The sequence below is a fragment of the Carassius auratus genome, chromosome 27, assembly GCF_003368295.1.
Source record: "Carassius auratus strain Wakin chromosome 27, ASM336829v1, whole genome shotgun sequence".
Taxonomy (NCBI): Eukaryota; Metazoa; Chordata; class Actinopteri; order Cypriniformes; family Cyprinidae; genus Carassius; species Carassius auratus.
The window spans coordinates 9,977,908-10,001,681 of NC_039269.1; the positions used below are offsets into that span (position 1 = coordinate 9,977,908).

General features: G+C 38.6%; 1 protein-coding gene across 3 annotated transcripts in view; it reads left to right on the forward strand.

The window, feature by feature from the left end:
* astn1 (astrotactin 1) overlaps positions 1 to 23,774 on the forward strand; it is a 259,446-nt gene that overhangs the window by 140,235 nt on the left and 95,437 nt on the right. For all 3 annotated transcript variants that reach the window (XM_026205809.1, XM_026205810.1, XM_026205811.1), the window contains 2 exons: positions 4,078 to 4,272; positions 22,450 to 22,577. In XM_026205809.1, the coding sequence (XP_026061594.1) occupies positions 4,078 to 4,272; positions 22,450 to 22,577 (323 nt within the window). The remainder of the gene's footprint in view (positions 1 to 4,077; positions 4,273 to 22,449; positions 22,578 to 23,774) is intronic.

Sequence of the window (23,774 nt, forward strand, 5' to 3'; positions counted from 1 at the left end):
AAGCCGACACTAACCGGGGCCTCTCAGTGCCACTATCCGTTTGAGGTGAGAACACAGGAGGATACCGGCTCTACACGAAAGCTATAGAACCTAGTGAATTTGTTAGGGGTCACCCAGCCTGCAGCTCTACAAATATCTGTCAGCAAGGCACCACAAGCCAGCGCCCAGGAGGATGCAACACTTCTAGTTGACTGAGTTCGCAACCTGAAAAGGCAGGGCACACCCTGTGCCTGATAAGCCAGGGTTATGCCATCCACAATCAAGTGGGCCATTCTCTGCTTTGAGACGGCACTCCCCTTTTGCCGGCCTCCGTAACAGACAAAGAGCTGGTCTGAGGTCATGGAGCTTTGTGTCCAGTCTACGTAGCATCTCAGTGCTCAGACGGGACAGAGCAAATCCAGGGCTGGGTCTGTCTTCTCCAGGGGCAGCACTTGCAGGTTCACCACTTGTTATTTGAAGGGTGTAGTGTGAACCTTGAGCACGTAGACAGGCCGGGGCCTCAGGATTAACTGGAAGTCAGCCAGCCCAAACTCTAGACACGAATTGTCAACCAAAAATGCATGCAGGTCCCCTACCCTCTTGATGGAGGCCAGTGCAAGCAGGAGCAGAGTTTTCAATGAAAGAAACATTAGCTCAACTGAATGCAAAGGCTCAAACGGGCCCTGCTGTAGTGATTTAAGCACTATAGTCAGGTCCCAAGATGGTATAGAGGAGGGCCGGGAAGGATTTAACCTCCTGGCCCCTCTAAGGAACCTGACGATGAGGTCATGCTTACCCAAAGACTTCCCAGTCACGGGGTCATGGTACACAGCAATAGCGGCAACCTGGACTTTGAGGGTTGAGGGAGACAGCCTTCGTACCAGCCCTTGCTGCAGAAAGGAAAACACGACTGCAATTGGCATCTTCTGAGGTCCTCTCGGTGAGAAGAACACCACTCAATGAACAGGTTCTACTTCAAGGCATAAGTGTGTCTCGTAGACGGTGCTCTTGCCAAAGTGATGGTGTTCCCGTCTAAGGACCAGACATGGGTCTTCCATGTCAGTAGATCCTTCCTGAGAGGAATCAGCCAAGGAGGGGCTGTTGTGAGGAGCACTAGTTCAGGGAACCAGGACCAATATGTGGGCCAATACGGTGCCACTAGCAAGACTTGCTCCTCGTTCTCCGGGACTTTGCACAGCGTCTGTGCAAGAAGGCTCACTGGGGAAAATGCATACTTGCGTAGGCCCCGCGGCCAGCTGTGTGCCAGTGCGTCCGTGCCGAGAGTTCCCTCAGTTAGCGAACAACTGGCAGTGAGAGGTCTCTGGAGAAGCAGACAGGCCTACCTGAGCGGCTCCAAACTGTCTCCAAGTCAGCTTGAGACATCCCCCCCCCCCCCAGAAAGCAGCTACCTCTCTCTGGGGCGGCCTGCCTGAACCCAGCTCTACGGCACCACTTGGAGGCTGGTGCAGTGCGGGAGCAGGGGCGGATGCAGGGGGCCACCCTCAGTGATGAGCAGGCTGTGGCACTGCAGCTGGTGGACAGGTGGAGGCAGCAGCTGCCTGTCGGTGCAGGATGTGTCGGATTGCCTCAGTCTGCTTCTGGACAGCCGAGAACTACTAGGCAAAGCTCTTGACTGCATCGCCGAAGAGGCCGGTCTGGGACACAGTGTTATTGAGAAATCGGACCACTAATGTGGACATCTCCTTCAGTGCCTGAGCCTGGTACACCTGGAATAACGCCATGGCGTGTAAGGCAGAAGCAGCTTCCCCACAAGCCACATAGTCACCGCCGGTTGGACTCGATGCCCGGGAAGGCAGTACTGGGTCTCTAAGCTAGGTGACGGAGGATTTAGGACACTACTGCAAATTACCCTTCGCTGCACCACCAGGGTGGTGAGGGAGGAGGATCAGATCGGCCGGTTATCTGGCAGTAAAATGTGCCCTCCAGGACTTGGTGAGCTCATCATGCACTTCCGGAAGCAAGGCACTGGCAACCCACTCTACACAGGAACGACCACCACTGAAGCGCATCTCGCCAACACAAATAGCTTCTGAGAGCGTGCTAAACTCATAGTTCAAAGCAGACACAGTTGAGCAGAACGATACTAATGCTCGGCTCCGAAGCGAAAAGCTGGTATGCATTGCACCTGCTGCCTTCTTATGCTCACACTGTGATCAGTGGCAGCTGGATGCAATAATTGCATGCCAATGTGCATTGGCTTGTTTATTATACACTCTAAGTAGATTGGTCTATCGAAGTGATATCCTATTTTGTGTCGGTCAACGACGTGGCGTCGAGAGTGACCAACTGAAGGGGAACTGTTTTACATTTTAGTACATATTTAAAAAGTAAAAAAAAAAAATCCTGTGATGGAAATGCTGAATTTTCAGCATCATCACTCCAGTCTTTAGTGGCACATGATCCTTCAGAGATCAATCATTTTAACATCTTCGATTTGGTGATCATGACGCATTTCTTACTATTATCAATGTTAAAAATAATTTTTAGTCACTTTTGATCCAATTTGTGCATCCTTGCTGAATAAAAGTATTAATTTCTTCTTTCAAAAAAGAAAAAAAATGGTAGTCTTTATATTATTCTTTTTAAAGGGAACTCAACTCGAATGCCAATTCTGTGTCCTGTCATGTCTTGGTGAAATTGCTTTTACTCTGACATGACATCACATGCATCACCCAACACTAACCATTCCTTCAACTAACAGACTTTCATGTGTCAGCTGTAGAGAATATGAGCCAGGTAGAATAAATAGCCATTGTCTTACATCTTCTCCCCTGCTAACACAACCTTTTTCCTGACCTATTCAGAGTCTCAGAGATCATTCGCTGTTATAGGCATGTCACTTCAACTAAAGTTGGCAAATGTGCATAATTCTCTTTTTCTCTGGAGAACCTGATAATGTGACAGGCAATCTGAAGCCACTTAAATCGTTGTCTGTGCTATGGATGTGCAAGCGAGAGGATGTGTCTCACCTACGCTGATGACAGTTTCTTGTAAAACTGTAGTGTGTTACCAAGAGAAGTGAGACTGAGCGTTTAAGTCCTGACACTTCTTTCTCTCTGTTGCTTGTGTAGTACAGAGCAGACGTGACAGCTAAGTTTCAAAGTCCCATGAATATAAACGACTCCTGTGAGCTGTCATGCTATTATAATGATACTGTTTTGCAGTAAATAAAAAGAATTGAAAACCTTAAATTCATGACAGATGCTACACTGTGAGATCATTACCTGTACCTCTAGTTTTGAATGCTGTTTCATGAAGTGATGTCCTTTTGATTTAGGGGAAAAAAATAAAAACTATAAAAGCTAATGCATTTATAATGTATTCATGATTCCTTGCTTAATTTAATTTAATATTTTTAGTCTTTTTATTGAATTAGTTGCAATGCACTGAAACAAAAAATAAAAAAATAAACTGCTAGAAAAGTTTAGATATAGTTCCAAATAAATAGCAAGTATCTCACTGAATTGAGCGTGACATTTTGAAATGCTGAAATAGTATTTTTGTCTGTTTAATTTACAACTTCGAAAACTTTTTACAATGCATGTCATAATGATTCCTTTTCATTGTTTAACATTACATTTATTAATTAGTTAATTTAAAAAGCATGATTTGATTTCAAATGATAACTGATTACTTTATTTTATAATAGTCCATAATCCTAATTTATTATAGGCATATAATGAATAATAAATAATCATGATCTCATTTTTATTTCTAAATTTATAATAATAATAATAATAATAATAATGGTAAATCACTCATCACCAGTATTGTGTACAGTCAGGTCAACAATGAATTAATGTGACCTGCTTTACTGACAATGTACTGTATACTGGATGTTAGAAGAAGCCTAATTGATTTGAAATTTGTTGGTCACTGAAAAGTTTCCATATTCTCATTTGTATGATTTCATAGTTTTTGATGACTTTACCAATTTTGTAAAATTATGAAAAAAGTATCATAAAGAATAATTTGGTGTGTCTGATAGTGGCAAGCATTATCTTACTTTGGCAGAGATACTTTCCTTTCCTCTCTTCATTTAGCTGATATTCTTTTCTCATTGCCATATGTCTGTAGATGTATTGAAGATTATAAGAGAGGAGCAGATGGTCGCTCATGTCAGCCATTGTCAGAGGCCTGCATTGAGGGAGTGGACTGTGCAGACATAACTGACATCCCAGCCAACCAGACTGTGTTTGGGGACCTCTTCTATGGCTACAATAATCACACCAAAGAGATTACATCAGGACAGATCCTTAAGGCTTCCTTCAGGTGATGATTTACAATGAACTTGATTTTATCAGTGCCTTTTTTGTTTCTTTTTCTTTTTTAATAGCAATATTGTTCTGATAATGTGTTCTGATAATGAATTTCATCTTTATCTTTCTCTTGGATTTATTCAATCAAATACTCATATGTGCAGTTCAGAAATATGAATTATACATCAGTGGAGCCTGCTGTTGCAGTGACATTAACAGGTTTAAGGGGTGTTGTTCAGTTGTTTGGAAAGTGGAGTTGACTGTTAAGCATAACACATATACTCCGCTGGCTTTATTTATTTTATTTTGGAGCTTTTGCCAATTATATTGACAGGACAATGGCGAGGTGACAGGATATGATAAGGAAAAAGGAGAAAGATAGGATCAGGAAATTACAAGTCATAGCATGTGCTCTACCCGCCCTGGCACGTCTCTGACTGAAAGTGGCATATGTCTTTTTTTATATTGGTGGGAGTACTAATATGATAAAACTCTAATGCTCACAAAATATCCTTTTAATCGATAATAATTATAAACTATGTAGATGTAACATTTATGTATGCCTTTAACAGTATGACATATAAATATCTTTAGGTGTCATATGATGTGATTTAATTTTTTGTTACAAGAGTGTTCAAAGCTCTTGGTGAACAAAGAAGATATGTTAAGTCACAAACAAACTATTTTATTCTCGCTGTTGCCGCTGCCGCCATGTCATGGAGTCACTGTTTGTTGTGAAAGAGAAACTACTTTGTTTGGCCTTCCAAAAGAGGACACGACTAGAAACAAACAAATTAAATTGAATTCTTTCCACCAAGTATTTTTTTTTTTTTTTTTTAGAATGAAACTCTTTATGTAGAATTATTTATTTATTTAGCCAAGCAACTTAGTGCATAAATATATATTTGATGGAAACCATCTATTTTATAGAATAATTTAACTCCACATAGGCCAGCAAACAATTTATAGGTATAGTTCAATCAAAAATGTGAATTCTCTCACCATCTACTCACCCTCATGTAATTTTAAACCTGTGTGCACTTCTTTCTTTTGTGGAACCCCCCCGAATTAAATAAATGAAAAAATAAAATGAAATGAAAATAATAAAATTAAATACATAAAAGGAAGAATGCTGAAAACGTCTTAAGGTTATGCATGTAATGCTATGGGAAATGCTACGGTAATGCCTCCAGTGTGACCACGCTCTGAATCATGTGTGTAATTAGTCCAATGGATGGACGAGACATCATGAGAAGGGTGACATAGTGACCAGTAAGCTTAAAAGCATGTGCGGTGGATACAATGGTAGCTTCTTGGAAATTAAGTAAGTGCTCGCAGGGATGCCGGAAGTATGACACGGAGTCTTGTTGCCTCTGGGTTACATGCATAACCTAGACACGTTCGCCTTCAGGTACTCGAGCTGCATTGAGACACTATGGGAAAGAGTTTGCCCACGCTGCCAGTCTTTCAAATCCCTGCATAGTGTGGAAGGGCACAGCTAGGGCGAAAGAACAGAGGAGCCCAGAGTGGCTTGCATAGAAATGCCATAGAACCTGACGAACAGTAGGGGTGTGGACCAACCTGGAGCGTTGAAGATGTCCTGGAGTTCGACAGGCATTACAAACAGGTTTACAAGACAGGGGTAACAAACTCAGACCTCCCTTGTGGTTAATGTAAGGCACAACTGCTGTGTTGTCTGGTCTGGTAGAAAGTGTTTTAATGCTAGAAACATGCACCGCATCTCCAAGCAGTTGATGTGCCACATGAAATGGCAACCAATCCACAGACCGGGGGAGGTGACAGACCCCAAATGGTGAGGGATGTCACTGTTGCGTACAACAAGGAGCTTCCAGCACCAGGCCCTGAGACAAGAACCAAGGTTTTCTCCACATGTTTAAGGCATGTAGGCATCGCTGTGCAGCTTTTAGCATGTACAGTAGGTTTCCCCTTATGGAGAACCTCTTGTTCTTGAGCCACAACTGTAGGAATCTCATGTACAGCAGGCCAAAAGGTATCATGTTGAACGCAGCTGTGATCAGACCCAGCACCTTTTGAAACTACTTGAAAGTGAGTGACTGACCTTCTCTTACTCTCACACCTACAGTGAGGATTGACTCGATTCGAGCAGGAAACAGTTGTGCCTGAATCTTGGTCCAATTCCACACCATGCCCAAGATAAGTGGTTCTCCATACTGGAGAAAGCACACTTTTCTTGCCGTTTAGTCTTAACTCCACTTTTTTCATGTGAGCAAGAATGTCATCTCAATGCCGAACTGCCATCTGCTCTGAGTTAATATCAACCAATCTGTAATGTAGTTGAGTATGCAAATGCCCTGGAGTCACAGAGTGGTGGGAGTGGGAATGACCTGTTGAAACAAGGAGAACCAATCTGGATTCTGTAGCCTCTCTCTACAGTGTGCAGAAATGGCCAAACTAGCTGCTCTAGAGACTTCCGAAGAGGTAGTGAGACTCCCAGTATCGCAATGTTAGCAGGGTTGGAGACTGAATGAAGCACTCACCGAAGACCGCTGAGCTTCCGATCCCAGAGAGCGGGCACTGGATCTGGTGGGTGAGGAAGAAGAAAGGGTCCATCTGCAATCCCCATGAGTGCAGCTTCTTGCTTCGGCAGAAGTGGGGCCGGCACCACGAGAAACACTAGTGAATGCTCCCAGATGTTTGCAATGCAGGCAGTCAGATCCCTTGATAACTACCTCTCCATGCTTCGCTTCCAAGCAGACAACGTACAGACATTGTGTATCCCCACCCGTAATGTAGCGTGTGCATGGAGAAACACACAGCTTGAAACGTTGCCTGCCCTTGCCCAAGTGTTTGGTCTTGTGACTCACCTTTGGCATGACTTATAGTGAGGGACAGACAACATTAAATAAGACTCACAAATGGATAGAGACTGACACACACACAGAGCACTTGTGGAATGACAGAAAGCTGCCGCTGTTTCCATCACACATGCTTTTAAGCTTCTTGGTCGCTATGTCTCCCTGCACGTGACGTCTCGTCCATCTTTTGGACTTATTACACAGGTGATTTGTGTGGTTACACTTGGAGAGGGTTAGACCACAAGTGTCTTTCCACCACCACTAGTGCTGCCATAGACCTGATGATGGCGCAGGAAGTCTCTTTGGTGGCACAGAGAGACAGAACAGCAGTTTGTCAAAGCTCTGTGATATCCTCAGACTTAATTTCTTCGCCCTCATCCATCTCTTTCAGCAGATCGGCTTGGTAAGCCTGCTATACCTCCGTGGTGTACAAGCAAGATCAAGCCTGACCATTGCCCACCAGTTCTGAGGTAGTTCTCATGCAGCATGGAAAGGCAATGTCTGAGCTTTCAGGGACGATGCTTCACCGGAGGACAGATAGCTCGCAAGAGTCTGTCCCCTTAGCGTCCCCTTAGCATTTCGACGCAGCTTGAGTTCCTTAAGCGGAACCCCATTTACTTTTCTTATATGCCTCCTGCCCAGCCCCAAACCGCCAAAATATTATGAATATTTTTAGCTTTACAGTGCCTTTTAAATATTTAGTTTTTTTCTACTACTGATGGCAAAAATATTATGTCTGTTATTTGTCTGAAATTGTCTTTGTTTTGTAGGTCTTAGATTGCAGTTACACTATTTAATCATCAAGTCTGATTTAATAAAAGCACAAATCCTGTGAAATACAGCACAGCAGAATCTCTATCTTGTTACATACAAAGACCCTTGAAAGTCCCTCTAATTAAAAGAGCACTGTGGTCAGCTCAACCTAAAGGTCACCATGCAAAGTCATTGATGGCCCTTAAATTAAACACTGACAGTTACAGGCACAGTTTCCTGCAGCAGTTTATCCATTTACTCCACATGGTTTTATTGGTGCAGTATGGGAGGAGGGAGGCCTGAGTGATGGAGAAATAGTGGGAAGAGAGTTAATATTATCAAGAAGCCAAATCTCAAAAGCTCTGATCTCATTTGGAGGCACCCAGAGAGACGTTGGATTCAGACAGACTTTGAAAAGCACAACTGGTCCTCATGGATCAGGACTTATTCTCTGTGCTGTTCTATTCACCTTTTAAGAGGCCCAGGCCTAACACACACTCTAATTATGTGGAATGGCGAGGAGCAAATTAAAAGTGACCATAAGCAAGTTGGGTTTAATCAGGCTTAATTTGGCCAGCTGAATCTATTGGATCTTTAGTTGAACAAAAGGGGGGATACGGCAAGTTCATTAATCCTTCATAGAGTACAGCAGGGTTTTGACTATTAATTTCAGACCTGAGGAAATAGTCGAAATTCTGGTGCTCAGGATGAGCAGTGGCAGGAAATTAAATGTTTTTGATCGTCTAGGTTGAGGAATGGGAATCATTAAAGCGAACACCATGGATAAACAAAACACTTTTATGATTAATTGAGACAAATGCTTGCCTTTTGATTATGCAAGGTGAGGTTGTCTGATCTAATGCAAGGTTTAAAATGTTTTTATGTTTGATTAATGAGATTTGTGGTTGTTAAATGTTTGTTTTTTATTTCACTATGAGAAACTGAAGGGGGAATTCACTAAGAATAGATAGTACTTGCTAATATTACCATTTTTTTGTCTGCACTGTTTTTTGCTGTTTTAGGGTCTGATTCTATAAAGAAAATATGCAAATCTGTTAATGGTGCACAATATCCACAGAATATTTGCTGAACACCTCAACACAATTTGCACACAAGTTGGTTGTGAATGTTTAGATAGGGAGGTTTAAGCAGACTTCTACAATCTGTCATGATTTCCTGACTCAACACTTAAAGTACAGTATGCTTGACTACTATTTGTACATTACCATTTAAATTTGGATTGAATAAATGTTCATTTATTTATTTATTTGAGTGATTAATAAATGTATTCAGCTAGTTGGTCGAAAGTGACAGTATTTATAACTTATTTCTACTTTTACTGTATTTTTGATACAGTACTACTAATAAATGCAGCCTTTGTGAGCACAAATGACCTCTTTCAAAAATATTAGAAAAAAATATTACAGACACCAAACTTGAACGGAGGCAAGTTACAATGCTCTTTTTTATCATTCGATTGTTTTTTTAAAGAAAGTTTGTTAACATCTGAGCTGCATGTGCATTAGTAACACAACACATATTGTCTCAGGGAAATATAATTTTCTGTATATAGTTTATAATAAACCCAATTCGCATAGAAAGAAGGGTATTTTTCCTGAAAAAAGTTTTACAGTGACTAAATATTACAGTTTAATTTTAACACATGTAATGCCATGTTTTATGTATTTTGAGTGCAAAGTAAATTCTTCTCAAAGAGAATGTAAGATTGAATAACATTGCAGATTATTTACAATTAACATTGCATGCAATGTGCACTCAACAAATTAAGGAGGAATTAAACATATACTTACAGAGGTAACTCTGATTCATCTCTTTCCAAAATGATGCAACAGGGAAAAGAATGAGCAACTGCCAGATAAAATCCACCCAGAGAGGTTGAAGTTGTTTATTATTCTGTTTTAAACTTACACAAGGCCGTGTGTTTCCTTTGGCGTTTCACCAAAAGTTACTACCCACAAGTCTGGGTTGTCACACAGCAGCTGCTTTTATGATCTGACTCGTATCTGAAAGGCATGGTTACATTTTCATGCTGTTTAATCCTGAATGTGATGTGCAATGCATTTCCTGCGACAACCTGCCCAAAAGACAATGCAGAATGTATTAGCTCTCGTTTGATTCTTTTAAGGTCAGTGGTGTTCTCAGACAGCCGCACGTCGTACCCTTGGAATTATAAGGTTCTATCTGCATTCCGAGTAGTTTTGAGGTATTGAGCTTCAAAGTTTTTGCATTCGACTTTGTAGATAGAACCTTATTGTTTTATAAATAAAAATCCCATAATGTATACAACATAAACAAAATCTATCATATAATGTAAATAAATTGTCATAGAATAACAATATGGGAATTACCAAATTTTGACAAAAATGTCAGATACAACCTTATAATTCCAAGGGGACAACATGACATTTTGAAAGCCCTGTATTGCAGCGAGAGTGTGCTGTTGGATGTTTCCTTGCCCTGTAAAGTATATTTTATGAAGAAATGTAGAGGACAGTCATGAAACAAGGAATGTGGAGTACAGATTTATTGAGGTTGCTTTTAAAAGCCAAGATAATCTGGACATGGAAGTGTTTGAAGTAAACAATTTGAGGACATATTGAAAATTAATTTTTAACCCTAAGCAGTCTTCTAGCTTACTTTGTTTCTTTTCCTCCCCAATGTTTCCCTTTTTAAATTCGAATACATGTTTGTAAACATACAGATATTATGAAAGTGAAAGAATGTGTCCATTCCAGTCAGTTTCATCTCAAAATACCAGTCTGTGAGCTTGTCAATTGTCAGTAACTTTAGTTCATCCTGTTTTGGTACTGTGTATCAGCAAGCCAATTGCATGCCCATGCTCATCATTTTAATTATACATAGTCTTTTGAGATGTAGCATCTGGCATGTTGCAAGCTCAATCGGCACCTGCCCAAGCAGTAATTGACATGTTGCAGTGCCATTTCTACAAAAATAGCACATTAGTGCTATGTATGTGCCAATTTTGTAATTGCCACACAGATATATCTGTTTATTTTCTCTGTCTCTATCTAATAATAATATAAATTTGATACATTTGTGAACATTCTTTTAGTATTCTGAACTAAGTGTCATTTTAAAAGTACAAAAAATGTAACGTTTGGGTTATACTTTATTTTAAAGTGTCGCTGTTACAGTGTAATTATACATTTAAGTACTGAGTAATAGTAATTAATGTACTATATGGATAGGGATGACTTAGAGTTACTTGCATGTAAATGTATTGTTATCATAATAGTTACTGTAGTACATGTAACGTGTAACAAGAACAACTTAAAATAAAGTGTTAAGATAGTTTGTCAAGAAATTTAAAGTAGATCTAAAAGTTTGAAATGTAGGTTTTACAAGCTGTGCTTATATTTGCTGTGGGAGGTAGGTGGATGAATGGATGAATTGATTGTTTTGGATAGTTGCTCCTCCATTTCTAGGGTGTTTGTAGTCAGTTACTTTGGATAGTTATAGAGAATGTCAGAATGACTACATAGAAAACGAAAGGGGGGCATACAAATTCTGACAACCCAACCTATAATGCATATTTCTGAAGTTTGCACACACACACATACATAGGGGTTTACACAAGCTGTTCTTCAAATACAGTACACTGAGTGGGCATTAACCACTGGAGGTTGTGCTCAAGGCCGTGCTACAGTAGTTTTCCAGAAACTTTCTGTGGCACTGCTGCCAAAATATCTAGCTTGTTGAGAAGCGGTCTTGTTGAGTAGCAATCAATGTCTTTGTACTACTGCATTTGTAGAGCAGAGTGCAAAGAAATTAAGCAAGTAAATTATGCAAACATTTTGTTGACATCTTAATTAGATACTATAGAGAGGCTTTTAGAGAGCATTCCAAATATCCATTCCTATTTCATCCTCCATATCTTGTGTGCATTGCCAGGCAGGATTTCATTTTGATTTCTGTCTTATCATCGTGAGACTTTCCACCTAAAAACATGTGCCCTTTCCTAATTACTTTCCTTCTCCTCTGGGTTCCAGCCTCAACCAATTTCACTTCCATTCCTTCCCAGTGTGCTTTGAGCTGGTTTAATGATTTTTTTCACTGCCCTTTGTTCTCATTAAGACTTTGCAGAATAATGATTAGGACTACCTCACTTAAAATCTCCCAATTGGCTGCTTCCATCCACAGCAAGAAACTCAAAGTGCTACCTTTCTCCCAGCACTAAATTAAAACATCACACGCGGGCTGAGAACAGTCTGCTTATTTTTAAAAGCCTGAAGTCTGACATATTTTCATAAGGATATTTTTAATGCTCTTCTAACTTTCCTTTATAATTATAATTTGTTCATATAAATGAAATGTTGATTGCATGTTTTCATTATGCTGTGATATTAGCAAAACTGTAATGTAAAAAAAAATGTCTGTACATATTATGTATATGAAAAACAATACTTTTAATTATTTTGAATTGTAATTATATAATAATAATTAATGTAATAAATTGTTTCTGTTTGTTCAAGAATCCGAACCAGTCAACAGAGCATCATCAACTTGGTTAGTGGAGTATTTGAGGAAACTTCTATGACCTCAGTTCTGTGTAGTGGCATAGAAATTACACACTTCTTCTTTAAACAAGCTACAAATACGTGCTCAAAGTTAAGCTATTCTAGATTAATTCATTCGGGCCCTCAAATTATTATTAATTATGCATGAAATCATCTCTTAATGATATTAATTGACAACTGGATATCTCATTATCTTGCCTGAAATTAAATATCAACTTCACACAACTTATTTCTTTCTGAAAGAAAACTAAACATGCTGAACATTTTAGTTTTCATTTTCTAGCAATTCTAGCTTTAGCTTTTAGCTTTCTGAGCCTGCCATTTTGTATTTGTCTTGAAAAAAAAATGTATTCTATCAGTATTAAGCTCTATTATTATAGTCTGGTGTCAACTGTTGCTGGACACCTAGTTCACCTAGTTTTACACTCAAAATTGTCCATAATAAATTATTTATATTTTTTTCCTGTATTCTCGTTCAACAGATAATCCCACCTGTAATGCCCAGAGTATCCCATAAAACTTGTATGTTCTGTCTATAATTACCGTGCTACTACAGTAGATATTATTGCCAAAATCTTTATAGAATTCCACAGGAAAAGTAACAAGCATTTAAAATAGTGCTGTGAAATTAATCATGATTAACTGCATCCAAAAAAATTTATACATATTATATGTGTGTACGGTGTATATTTATTACGTGTATATAAATACACACACATGCATTTATATATTTTGAAAATGGATACATTTATATATGTATATTCTTATATTTTATATTATATATAAATATATTTCATATTTAAACATAGCGTAATTTTCTTAAATCCATGTGTTTGTATTTTGATATTCATAATAAATATACACAGTATGCACACATATATTATTTAATCAAAAACTTTTCTTTTGGATGTGATTAATCACTATTAATAATTTTTGCAAATGCTTCTAGTGCTGCATTTTACTATCTTACTGTGATGTATTGTTGTTTGTCATGTGTGTTTTTATATAACTGGGCTGCCTATCTTGGCCAGGACACTCTTGTAAAAGAAATTCTTAATCTCCGTGAGGTTCTCTCCTGGTTAAATAAAGGCTAAAAAAAAGAAGAAAAAAAAAGAAAAGGTAAAGTAAAGGATTACTGCTAACGTTTAAGGTAATTATATATAAATATATATATATTTTTATATTTTTTTATTTTTTTGTATTTAATTACTGCATTACATACAGTAAATACTGTTCTAAAATCAATATTGAATCTGAAATCTGAATTTACTGTCTAAACATAAAATTCATTAAAAGTTTTTAACCCTCTGCATGCCAGCTTGTTCAATTTCAGTTTTTCCTGATTCACAGACAAACCTTAAACGTTCAGATACAGATAAGACTAAAATCAATCGAATCTAAAAAGGGCTTACTTTTATTTGTGTACACTGACAATAACAACAAAACATTGTGCTTTTGCAAAATAAGCAATTCCACAAACTCAGCAAATATTTGACACAAAGACATGAGAAATATGTTTATAGCAAATTCAAATCTAAAATGAATATTATCTGATTATGTAATCCATATGAAACTAAATCGATGCACAATCTCTCCCGTATCTGAGCTCATTATATGCAGTCACCTACGTACAAACACCAATCTAGATACATAAAAAATTGATTAAAAAAAATAATTATGAATTTCATCATTTTTGAAAGAAGCCCTGCACGATCTGATATGGCTTCATTCAGCAGAAAAGATCATTTATGATATTCTAACCTACATTAATTAATGTGTTATTTTTACATAAACCTGTATGGATTTTACTATTTGGCCTTTTCTTGCCAAACTGAAATGTATTGTTTAACTTTTCTCAAGCTTTTTTGTTATTCAGATGTGTTGTTTTTCAGAGTATATCTATGTGTGTGTGTGTGTGTGTGTGTGTGTGTGTATATATATATATATATATATATATATATATATATATATATATATATATATTTATATATATATTAGGGGTGGCACAGTTAAACTTTTTCACGGTTTTAGAGTCACGGTTTTCGCTTTTAGGTACAGAAATTGAATAAAGTAATCAAATGTAAAACAGCATTGCATATTGAACTATATAAATTATCTTATATTTGCGTGAGTTCTGAGGCGTGGCTTTGTGCGCTTCGGATGACAGTGCATGCACAAATCTTCTCACTGCGCGTGAGCTCGCGTCATCTGGCTCTTAAATGTTTAAATTGATAAAGCTTAAATGAGTTTAGTTTAAATACATATTAACGTATGCTGTTCATCTGTGCGCTCATGCTTTCAGCACCCGGATGATGACAGAATAAATGACTGCTCATATTCCAGCATAAGTCATTCACATTGATCAAGAGTGAATGGTTTGTCCAGGTTTAATATTTTTTTTATTTTATTTTTTTCTCTCATGGCTATTGTTGTAATGTCTGGGAATCCAGAATGCACATCCATCAATAGAAACATATATTAAGATTTTTTTTTTCAGCGAACCGTGCCACCCCTATATATATATATATAATGTTTAAGTATTACAGTTGTTTTAAAGCTAAAAGGCTAAACCATTATATGTTTGACTCAAATTGAAAGAATAAAGAGCTTAATTTCTATTAAGGTTTTTAGGGATTTTAGGATGTAGCCTAATTAGAGATTTGAATAATTAAGTTACTTATTTAATAACTAAGTTACTTTTAGAGTAATTAGTAATTTAAATACAATATTGATGATGTAATTAGTAATAGTAATTAATTACTTTTTGAAAGTAGTGTTAATTTCATCACCTGTTTTTTATTTAGTCTTAGTCTTGTGCCAATTGTCCTTGTTAGTTTTAGTCATATTTAGTCATTCACATATCTTTTTTTTGTTAGTTAAGTTGTAGTCGACTAAAAGTCTAATAATTTTAGTCTAGTTTAAGTCAAAAGAAAACTCGAGGTATCTTAGTCAAGTTTTAGTAGACCAGTGGTTTTCAACCTGTGGTATTGCAGGTGGGCCGCCAATTTTTTTCTGTTCATTTCCAGTCCATTCTAGGGCTGTGCGATTAAAAGAAAACGTCCTAAAATCACGATTTGAGCGTGCGCATATGCCTAACTCCAGGTTCACACACTGTCTGTGCTGCGCCTTTTTTCTGAGCCAATGTTGACGGATCAGAACGTTCTCACTGCGGTAAAAGGCTAGAAATAAAAACGTGCGAAAATAATTCATGTCTAACACATTAGCATAGAGTGAATTTGTTAGTGAACAGGATGCAGTTTAAGTGAGAGGAGACACGTTTTAAGTGTGCACACTCTCTCCTCGCAAAGCAGCGTGTAGCCTATCTGAGCAAGCACGACCGGTTTTGTGACAGAGCAATGGAAATCTGCTGCAAACAGAGAGATTCGCACTCGTGCATTATTTTAATGTGCTTTCGCGTTATATTTATGCGCTCTCACTGCTGACCGCATACACATACTGTATACACACTGCAAACACCTGAGGCACCGCTACAATTAATGAGCTCTATGAACAATGCATGGCAAAAAAGAAAAAAAAATCCCTGTATACAGGATTTTCTTTTTTTTTTTTTTTTTTTTTTTTTTCACAAGTCTATACATTTTTAACATCTTCACTATAGTGATAATTTTGACTTATGTCTGTTCTAGAGATGTTACAACTTTTTGATAAAGCTCTGATTGGTTTTCTTTTGGAAATATGTTTCAAATTAATCCTGAATGCATTTATGACTGTAAAAGCACAATTGCAAAATTGATAAAAAAATTGCGATAGTTTTTTTTTTTTTTTGTCCATATCGCACAACCCTAGTTTATTCAATAAATATAGTTTAAAATCTAGCTTCTGAGTACTAAGTTATTAACCCAACAATAGCGGGGTCAGTTAATTTTTTTGAAGTGGGCCGCGCAAACATATGTGTTTGGTTGTGTGGGCCGCGAGTTGAAAAAGGTTGGGAACCACTGTAGTAGACTGAAAGTCTAACTTAAGTCTAGTTTTAGTCAAAACAACTGTAGCCTTTTTTTTTTAAATAACACACTATTACTGAGATTATTACTCATAACTCAACTCAACATTTCAGTAAAAAAAATATCTCAAACATTGGTTAAATGTCATAATTAGCTGATGAAATACACTTGTTGAATGATTTTTGTTGAATGAAAATGTTAAACGTGTCTGGTTTTTAAATTTCTGATTTAGGTGCAACATTCACAAATGATTAACCTGATCACATTTTTTTATTTTATTGATACTGCTTTTAATCTTAATGCAAAGACCGGTAATCGGGACATAAGCTGTCATGTACAATAACAGAGCCTGCGCAGCAACAGGAAATATAATTTAACACAAAAAGCCTGCCTAGATGGTGGACTTGTGCTCAGGATTTATTTTTTTTATTTTTTTGAGCGGCGTATGGACGAATTCTTTCTATGCACACACTATTTTATTCTTGATAACAGACCGCTGCTAACTATAACACACAAATATAGAGCCTCTTCCTTCGACCTAGCATGTCGTCATCGCTCGTCACTCGTGTTCGCTTTGGGTGTTGTGTGTTCATCAGTTTCGTGTTGCAGCCACAGGCTGGCAGCACCAGGAGTATGAGACCTGTAACTTGAGCAACAGCAAGAAGCCGCTTACTGGTTCTGAATATTTTAAAGGCGTAACAGCTGATGAAAATGAGATGATTGTAGACGAAAATGAAGAGAGATTTTATCTTAGGTTCCCTTTCAATACTTAACTCGTGCTACGTCGAAAACGCTTATGGGAAAAACAAATTTTTTCTCCTGAACTGAAGCCTTATTCAATCACGCAGTGAAACTGCATGGCCATTGGTTCGTGAAGCTCGCCAAAGCCCGCCAAAATGGGCAGGGAATCTGGCTATATATTGGCGGCTTCACCACAGGAATTGAGATTTCTTCTCCTTCAGCGACAACGTCACATCGATTCGCTGATCTCCGCTGAACTGCTCGCCGTTGACACGCCTCGCACTGAAACGCGACTGCCGGGTCCCCACTGCAGATACATCGCTTCCCTGCGGCCATCCGCAGAGAAAGAGATTTAAAGAGCAAATTTCTCTAAAAGAGTCTTTTCTATGGCGTTGTTTCAAATGCCGTCTCATCATTGCAGCTGATGACGGGCACAGCGAGTGTGTCGCGTGCTTGGGGAAACCCCACGCTGACGCAGCACTCGTGGGGAATTCCTGTTCTCATTGCGAGAACATGAATATCGCCTCTCTGCGCTCGCAGATCGCTTTCTTTTCAGAGAGCGATCTCGCTCCTCGCGCCCTCCCGTTTTCTTCCTCCCGCAAGCCGGCAAGGAAGAAAAGGCAGGGCAGAGGATTAAAGCAACAGGATGAAAGTGAGCTCACGCCAACTCAGCCCCCGTGTGCCTCATTTTCTCCGCCCAGAGGGGATTCCCCAGTCCTCTATTTTCAGCTAGACCAATGTCCCTCTGCCCGAAACTCGGGATGGACGCCAAACTTATCCGCGTTCTCTCCAGAGCATGAGCTGGGTCTGGAATGGTCTCCTCCAGAGGAACCAGCCCGTAGCCGTCTGGATGAAAGTTTTCTACTCATTGGCAGGGCAAGCAGCCGCGGCACTCCACTCCATGGCAGTGGTACAATTCTTCCAGGCCAAACTTCTCGCCGCCACTGATGAGTCTGGCCCGGATGTCGCCACGCTCTGGGAGCTGAGAAGTGCAACAGACTTAGACTTACCTCGACACCGTTCTCGCTCGGCCACCAGATGGTTTCAGTTCTCTAAATGCATGGGACCCCGGCCCAAGGTAGTGCTGGACCCTGCACCGCCCCCATCATCCTGATTTACAGGAAAGAAAGAGGAGGGGGCTAAGTCTCGCTGCGGCCTGACCACCCCCTAAACTGCCCCGTGTGTTTTGCCGTCCATCTCCAGGTGTCGACAAAGTTGTTTTTGCTGCAAACAATGGGCCCTTTTTTGAAACAAATTGAAACAAATCGTCATCGTTGAAACAAATCCTCTCACAAATACGCTCAGAGTATTGGTTATTTTCGCTGGATCTGAAAGACGCTTACTTTCACATCTAGATAGCCCCCGTCACAGGCCGTTCTTGAGATTTGCCTTCGAGGGTGTGGCTTACCAATACAAGGTCCTCCCCTTTGGGCTGTCTCTGGTGCCTCGCATGTTTACAAAGTGGAGGAGGGGGGAGGCATTGGGTTACAGAACTTTGCTCCTCAGAAATAATCTGGAATGCCTGGGGCTCAGGGTGAATTTCGCCAAGAGTTTGCTGTCCCCCAGCCAACGGATATCGTTTCTGGGAACAGTGTTAGACTCAGTTACAATGAGGGCAACATCGGCCTCTTTCAAAATAGGTGCTTCTCGACCTCTAAAAACATTCCAGAAGTTGCTGAGTCTTATGGCAGCAGCATCGCCGGTGCTGGGGCTCGAGTGCTGCAGCTCTTCATATGCTTTGGAAACCGCGCCAGAGGGTTACCGGTCTCAAAGCAAAGGCTTTCAAGGTGGATTGTGGATGCAATCCAGCTAGCCTACTCTTCTTGGCCTGCAAAGCCCAACTGGAGTAAGAGCCCATTCGACGAGAGCAGTTTCTTCGTCCTGGGCATGGTCTAGTGGTGCGACTATCGCAGAAATTTGTGCAGCGACTGGTTGGAACTCCGCGTCCACATTTGCTAGATTTTGTAATCTATATGTCCCGGCACTTCATGCTAGGGTACTTTCTGTGTAAAGGTCACCTTTTTGTTCCTCATCTGCATGGTCTTGGCCATTCTTTGCCCAAGACTCAAACTCTGCTCGAATGCACCCGGTCCCTTTGGTACTGAGGCGATACGCACACGGGATGATCAGGCTAGGTCAGACGTAACCTCATTGAGCTTATTCTGCTCCTAGATGCTATTGTCATATATTGGTATCACAGATCACGTATGATTGATTTGGTCGTCCCCACTTCTTAGCATGGCGTGATTGAACTGGGTTCCCATAAGCGTCTTCGATGCAGTACGAGTGAAGTATTGAAGAGGAATGTACTCGGTTACTAAAGTAACCTCCGTTCCCTGAAATACGGGAACGAGTATTGCGTTCCTTGCCATGCTAAAAGGCTGCACGACTCAGTCGTCGCTTCAGTCGAAGTTACCTGATTTCCTGTGGCGAAGGGGCCAATATATAGCCAGATTCCCCGCCCATTTTGACGGGGTTTGGCGGGCTTCTCTGCCAATGGCTGTGCAGTTTCACCACGTTATTGAATAAGGCTTCATTTCAGGAGAAAAAAATGAGTTTTTCCCATAAGTGACTTCCACGCAGTACTCGTTCCCGTATTTCAGGGAACCGAGGTTACGTTAGTAATGTTTTTATTTTATACAAAACATTTCCGTCTCGTCTTTTGTCATCAACAAAAATGCATGTTCATTTAGTCTTAGTCAGTGTTTTTGAACAATGTTGCAGTTTTGTCATCGTCTCGTCTTAGTCATGAAAAAAAAAAAGGTCGTTGACGAACATATTTCGTCTCGTCTGACGAAATTAACACTGTTTGAAAGTAACTCAACCAACACTGCATACACATTAGTTTATTGAAGTTGATTTCATAAGCTCCTGTAATATTAAGAGAAAGTTGTGTTTAGATATAAAATGTTTTGAATTAAGTTGCGTCTACATTTATTTTTAATATTTCTTTATTACTGGTATTATTGCTCTGCACCAAAAATCACAGATATTTTAATTCTCAGGGGTTATAGCTGCAATTGTTGCCCCATAATAATTTCAGAAACGTAAGAACCATTTGCATCATTTTCATTAAAATTACTGGCCCCTAAATTTATTGCACATTTCTATTTAGCTGCACTGGCTCCATGGGGAACTGAACCTTTTATCAGATGTGACTTTGACAAGCAATAACGCAGAGCTATTAATATTTCAATATGCGAGTATCTATTGAAGCGTGAGCTTCAAGTTTGACAAGAGAAACAACTTTTTACATTTTTATTAGATGTGGGGAGGAAATCCCCCGGTGTTCAGAGAAATTTCTGCAGACTGTGCTCCAGCTTACCTTCCAGCACACCCGAGAGGGCATATTTGGGAACAGTTTTGTGGTTTATGTCAGATTTTATTTGCCCTAGAAAACCTTCAATCTAATATACATCAGTAGAATTTGATTTGTAATGTTTTAGGTTACAAATAATAAATTATTACTATTATTTAGCCAAGTAAGTGGCTGTTTTCTTTATAAATAGCTCAACATTTTGAGTCATCCAGGAAGTGGGGGTATTTAGCACTGTACACCTCCACATATATGACTGTGTGTCGAATATAAATGACAGCCTGTTCCACTTCATCCACTTTTCATTCTGATATTAAGATGAAGTGCATATTGCAAGCCTCTGGCCTTTTTTTTCGTTTAAGCCCAATTATTTGTACAGTGCTCTGTGTATTCAGAGATAATATAATTCTTTCATCCAGGTCCATTTTATAAAATGGATATGACAGTAATGTTTGATGAGATATTTTGATTGCATAATATTTCCTGGTACAATTTCCTGAATGCCCGGTCATTTACTAGATGCTCTTGCAGGCATCATTTTTTAATTTTGTTGCATTCTGTGTATTTCCATGGTATGCTATAGTTAATAGTTAATAATTGTAATAGTTTCTTCTGTATTCTCCTTTCCTGCATTTATTTATACTTTTCTTTGACATACATATTTTATATTGCATTTTTCGGTTTCCACACATGCATATACTCCCAGAATACTTTAACTTTGATCTAACTTAAGATACACAGAGATATTTTGAGTCAGAGTTTCTAGTTTGTGCATCTATGTCTGCGTTTACACTTGTCATTAACATGCAACCTGTATCTGGATGTTGTCCACATACACATTGAAAAGACAAGTATACAGTAAATGCACTCCTGATCAGAACGTATCCGATCCGCATGTCCTTGTCCGCATGTGACTTTTCTCCAGACCATTCTCTGCAGACTTATTTAAAATATTGCACGGGAAAGACAGATCCAATCGATTATCCAGATAGAAAAGTCAGTTGATGTTGCCAAGTGTAAACGCAGCCTTTGAGTTTTTGCTGTTGTATCGGTTTATCCATCAGTCCAATACGTACTTGTTCACATTCATTTGAAACTAGTTTAACCCATCTTCTCCATTTTTATCTCTTTTTTCTTGTTTAAACTCAAACTGTATTTTCTTACTCTTTCCTCTAGTCTATAGTACTTCAGATCTAATTTTGATAAAAAGTTATTTCATTGCACACTGCGTTTTTCAGTTTGCTTTTTCTTGTTTGCTTTGAGCTGCTCTGCCTTCTTTCCTATCCACTTACACTTAACCCCTCCATCCCTGTTTATATTGATTCAGTCATACCTAGAAGCCCCTTCTACATTTGTCAACCCACTTTAAAGTTCTGGACGTTTTTTTTTTTATTTATTATTATTAATCATATCATTCATATGCAAATAGTGACTGACCACAGTTCAAATCTGCCTCAAGTTTCCAATAAGGCAGCATCTATTTATTATTTTAATAAATAGAAACCTATATACTTTCAGTGAAAGTGAAAAAATAGGTAAGAAAAAATATTTATAAATAGTATCCAACAATATGTACCCAAACTGCATTTAACTATTTATTTATAATTAGTGCAAAGAAAATACTGATATTTTCACTCAGTGTAAATAGGATATAAATCTATTTGCACTTAGTGCTCTTAAATATTTTTATAACATATTTTGTATGTATTTTATATATGTTATTTTAATGACCTGCTAATTGCAAAAAGGTGGTGCTTCATGGCAGTTTGATCAATAAATGATGAAGAGAAGAGAGAATAATAAAATATTATGAAATATGGATAAAGTGCCCTACATCAAAATAGCCTGTAAGCACTAACATTATGAACTTTTAACAAACAGTGAAGAAAGGCACAATCGTATATTTTTCTGTAGGTTTTGCTACAGTGATTTGGCAGAAATGTAGTATTTGTATGATTGACGGATGAATGAACATGGGACTGAGTTTTGAGTAGATTATCTCCTTTATTTTCTGCTGTCTAGACTGAAGAACTTTGCCCGTGGCATCGAGCAGCAGCTCCCAGATGGCATGGTGGTTGCGTCTGTGCCGAATGAAGCCCAGTGTCATGAGGAGCTGTCTGACCCAGTGCCTGATCCAGAGTACCTGACTGGTAAGAACCTATAAATTCCTGTTCGATCACTCAACATTTCAGTTTGTGCTGTTGTTAGAAGCTACCAATACAGATTTGTATTACCATTCTGAGGTTTAAAAACAGTTCAGATGGATGAATTGTGTAATCTGTTACCTTATTCATTAGAGAAGCAGTGTTATTTGATGGTGTTGGCACTAGCAGTGTTACATAAGCTGAGTGACAATATCTAATGATAAATATTATAGCTGCTTCACTGAGGCCACCTCAAGAAATAACAGGCTAAAAGGCTTTATCTTGTCAGTCAGTGACTCATGCATAGAATAGCTTGGTGTTGTATTCTGTTGGCTCAGAGTGCTGAGTCACACTGTGAATATTTCAAAAGAAGTCCGAAAAGAATGAAAACTTTGTGAAAAGATTAACAAGAATGAAAGAAAGAGGGCACCTTTGAATAGTATGAATATGAATTTTTTTATATGTGTATGAAAATTTGATAAAATATTTATACTTATGTACAAGCATACCATAAATATGAGTAATACTTGACAAAATGCATTGTTTTATCCACTCATACTATGTTATTCAAAAGTATTTCTTTTTAATCTCCCCATTTTGTTGGTTTTCATTATATGTATATTGTTTTGAACAGTTGGTATAAAATTTCCCGCACTATCAAGAGGTATATAAACAAATAGCAGTTTTAAGCTTTGAAAACATTCTATTAGTTTCCGAGATTATAAATGTTTGTCTTGATTAAATAAGCCTCTTAATCTTGCTCTTGACCTTATTTAAGTAATTCCTCTTCTTTGCTGCTAAATCCATAATAGTAACTCTCTTCACATGGATTTCTTGCTAAGCATGATCACAACAAGTACTTTCAGCATTTCTAATGCTAAAACTGCTTTTATAAAACGAATAGTCCTGGCTTCATTGCACTGCACATATAGCTATTTGTCATAAAACCACACAGCCTCTGGTACATTATTGCTTAGTTAATTGTTTTTTAAGAAGTGAAAACTATTTAAAGTCAATCCAGGTCAAGGCATTCCACATCCATCTTCAGTATTTGTATTTGTGTGCATACAGTATATTATAAATGTTCTTAAAACTTGCAACAACTCGACTGGTTCACATTATCTCCTGACAGTTCAAGTAGATGATGAAGTGGCAAAAAACGGAGAGGGTATTAACAAACTCATTTTTCAGGAGCTTCTGGCT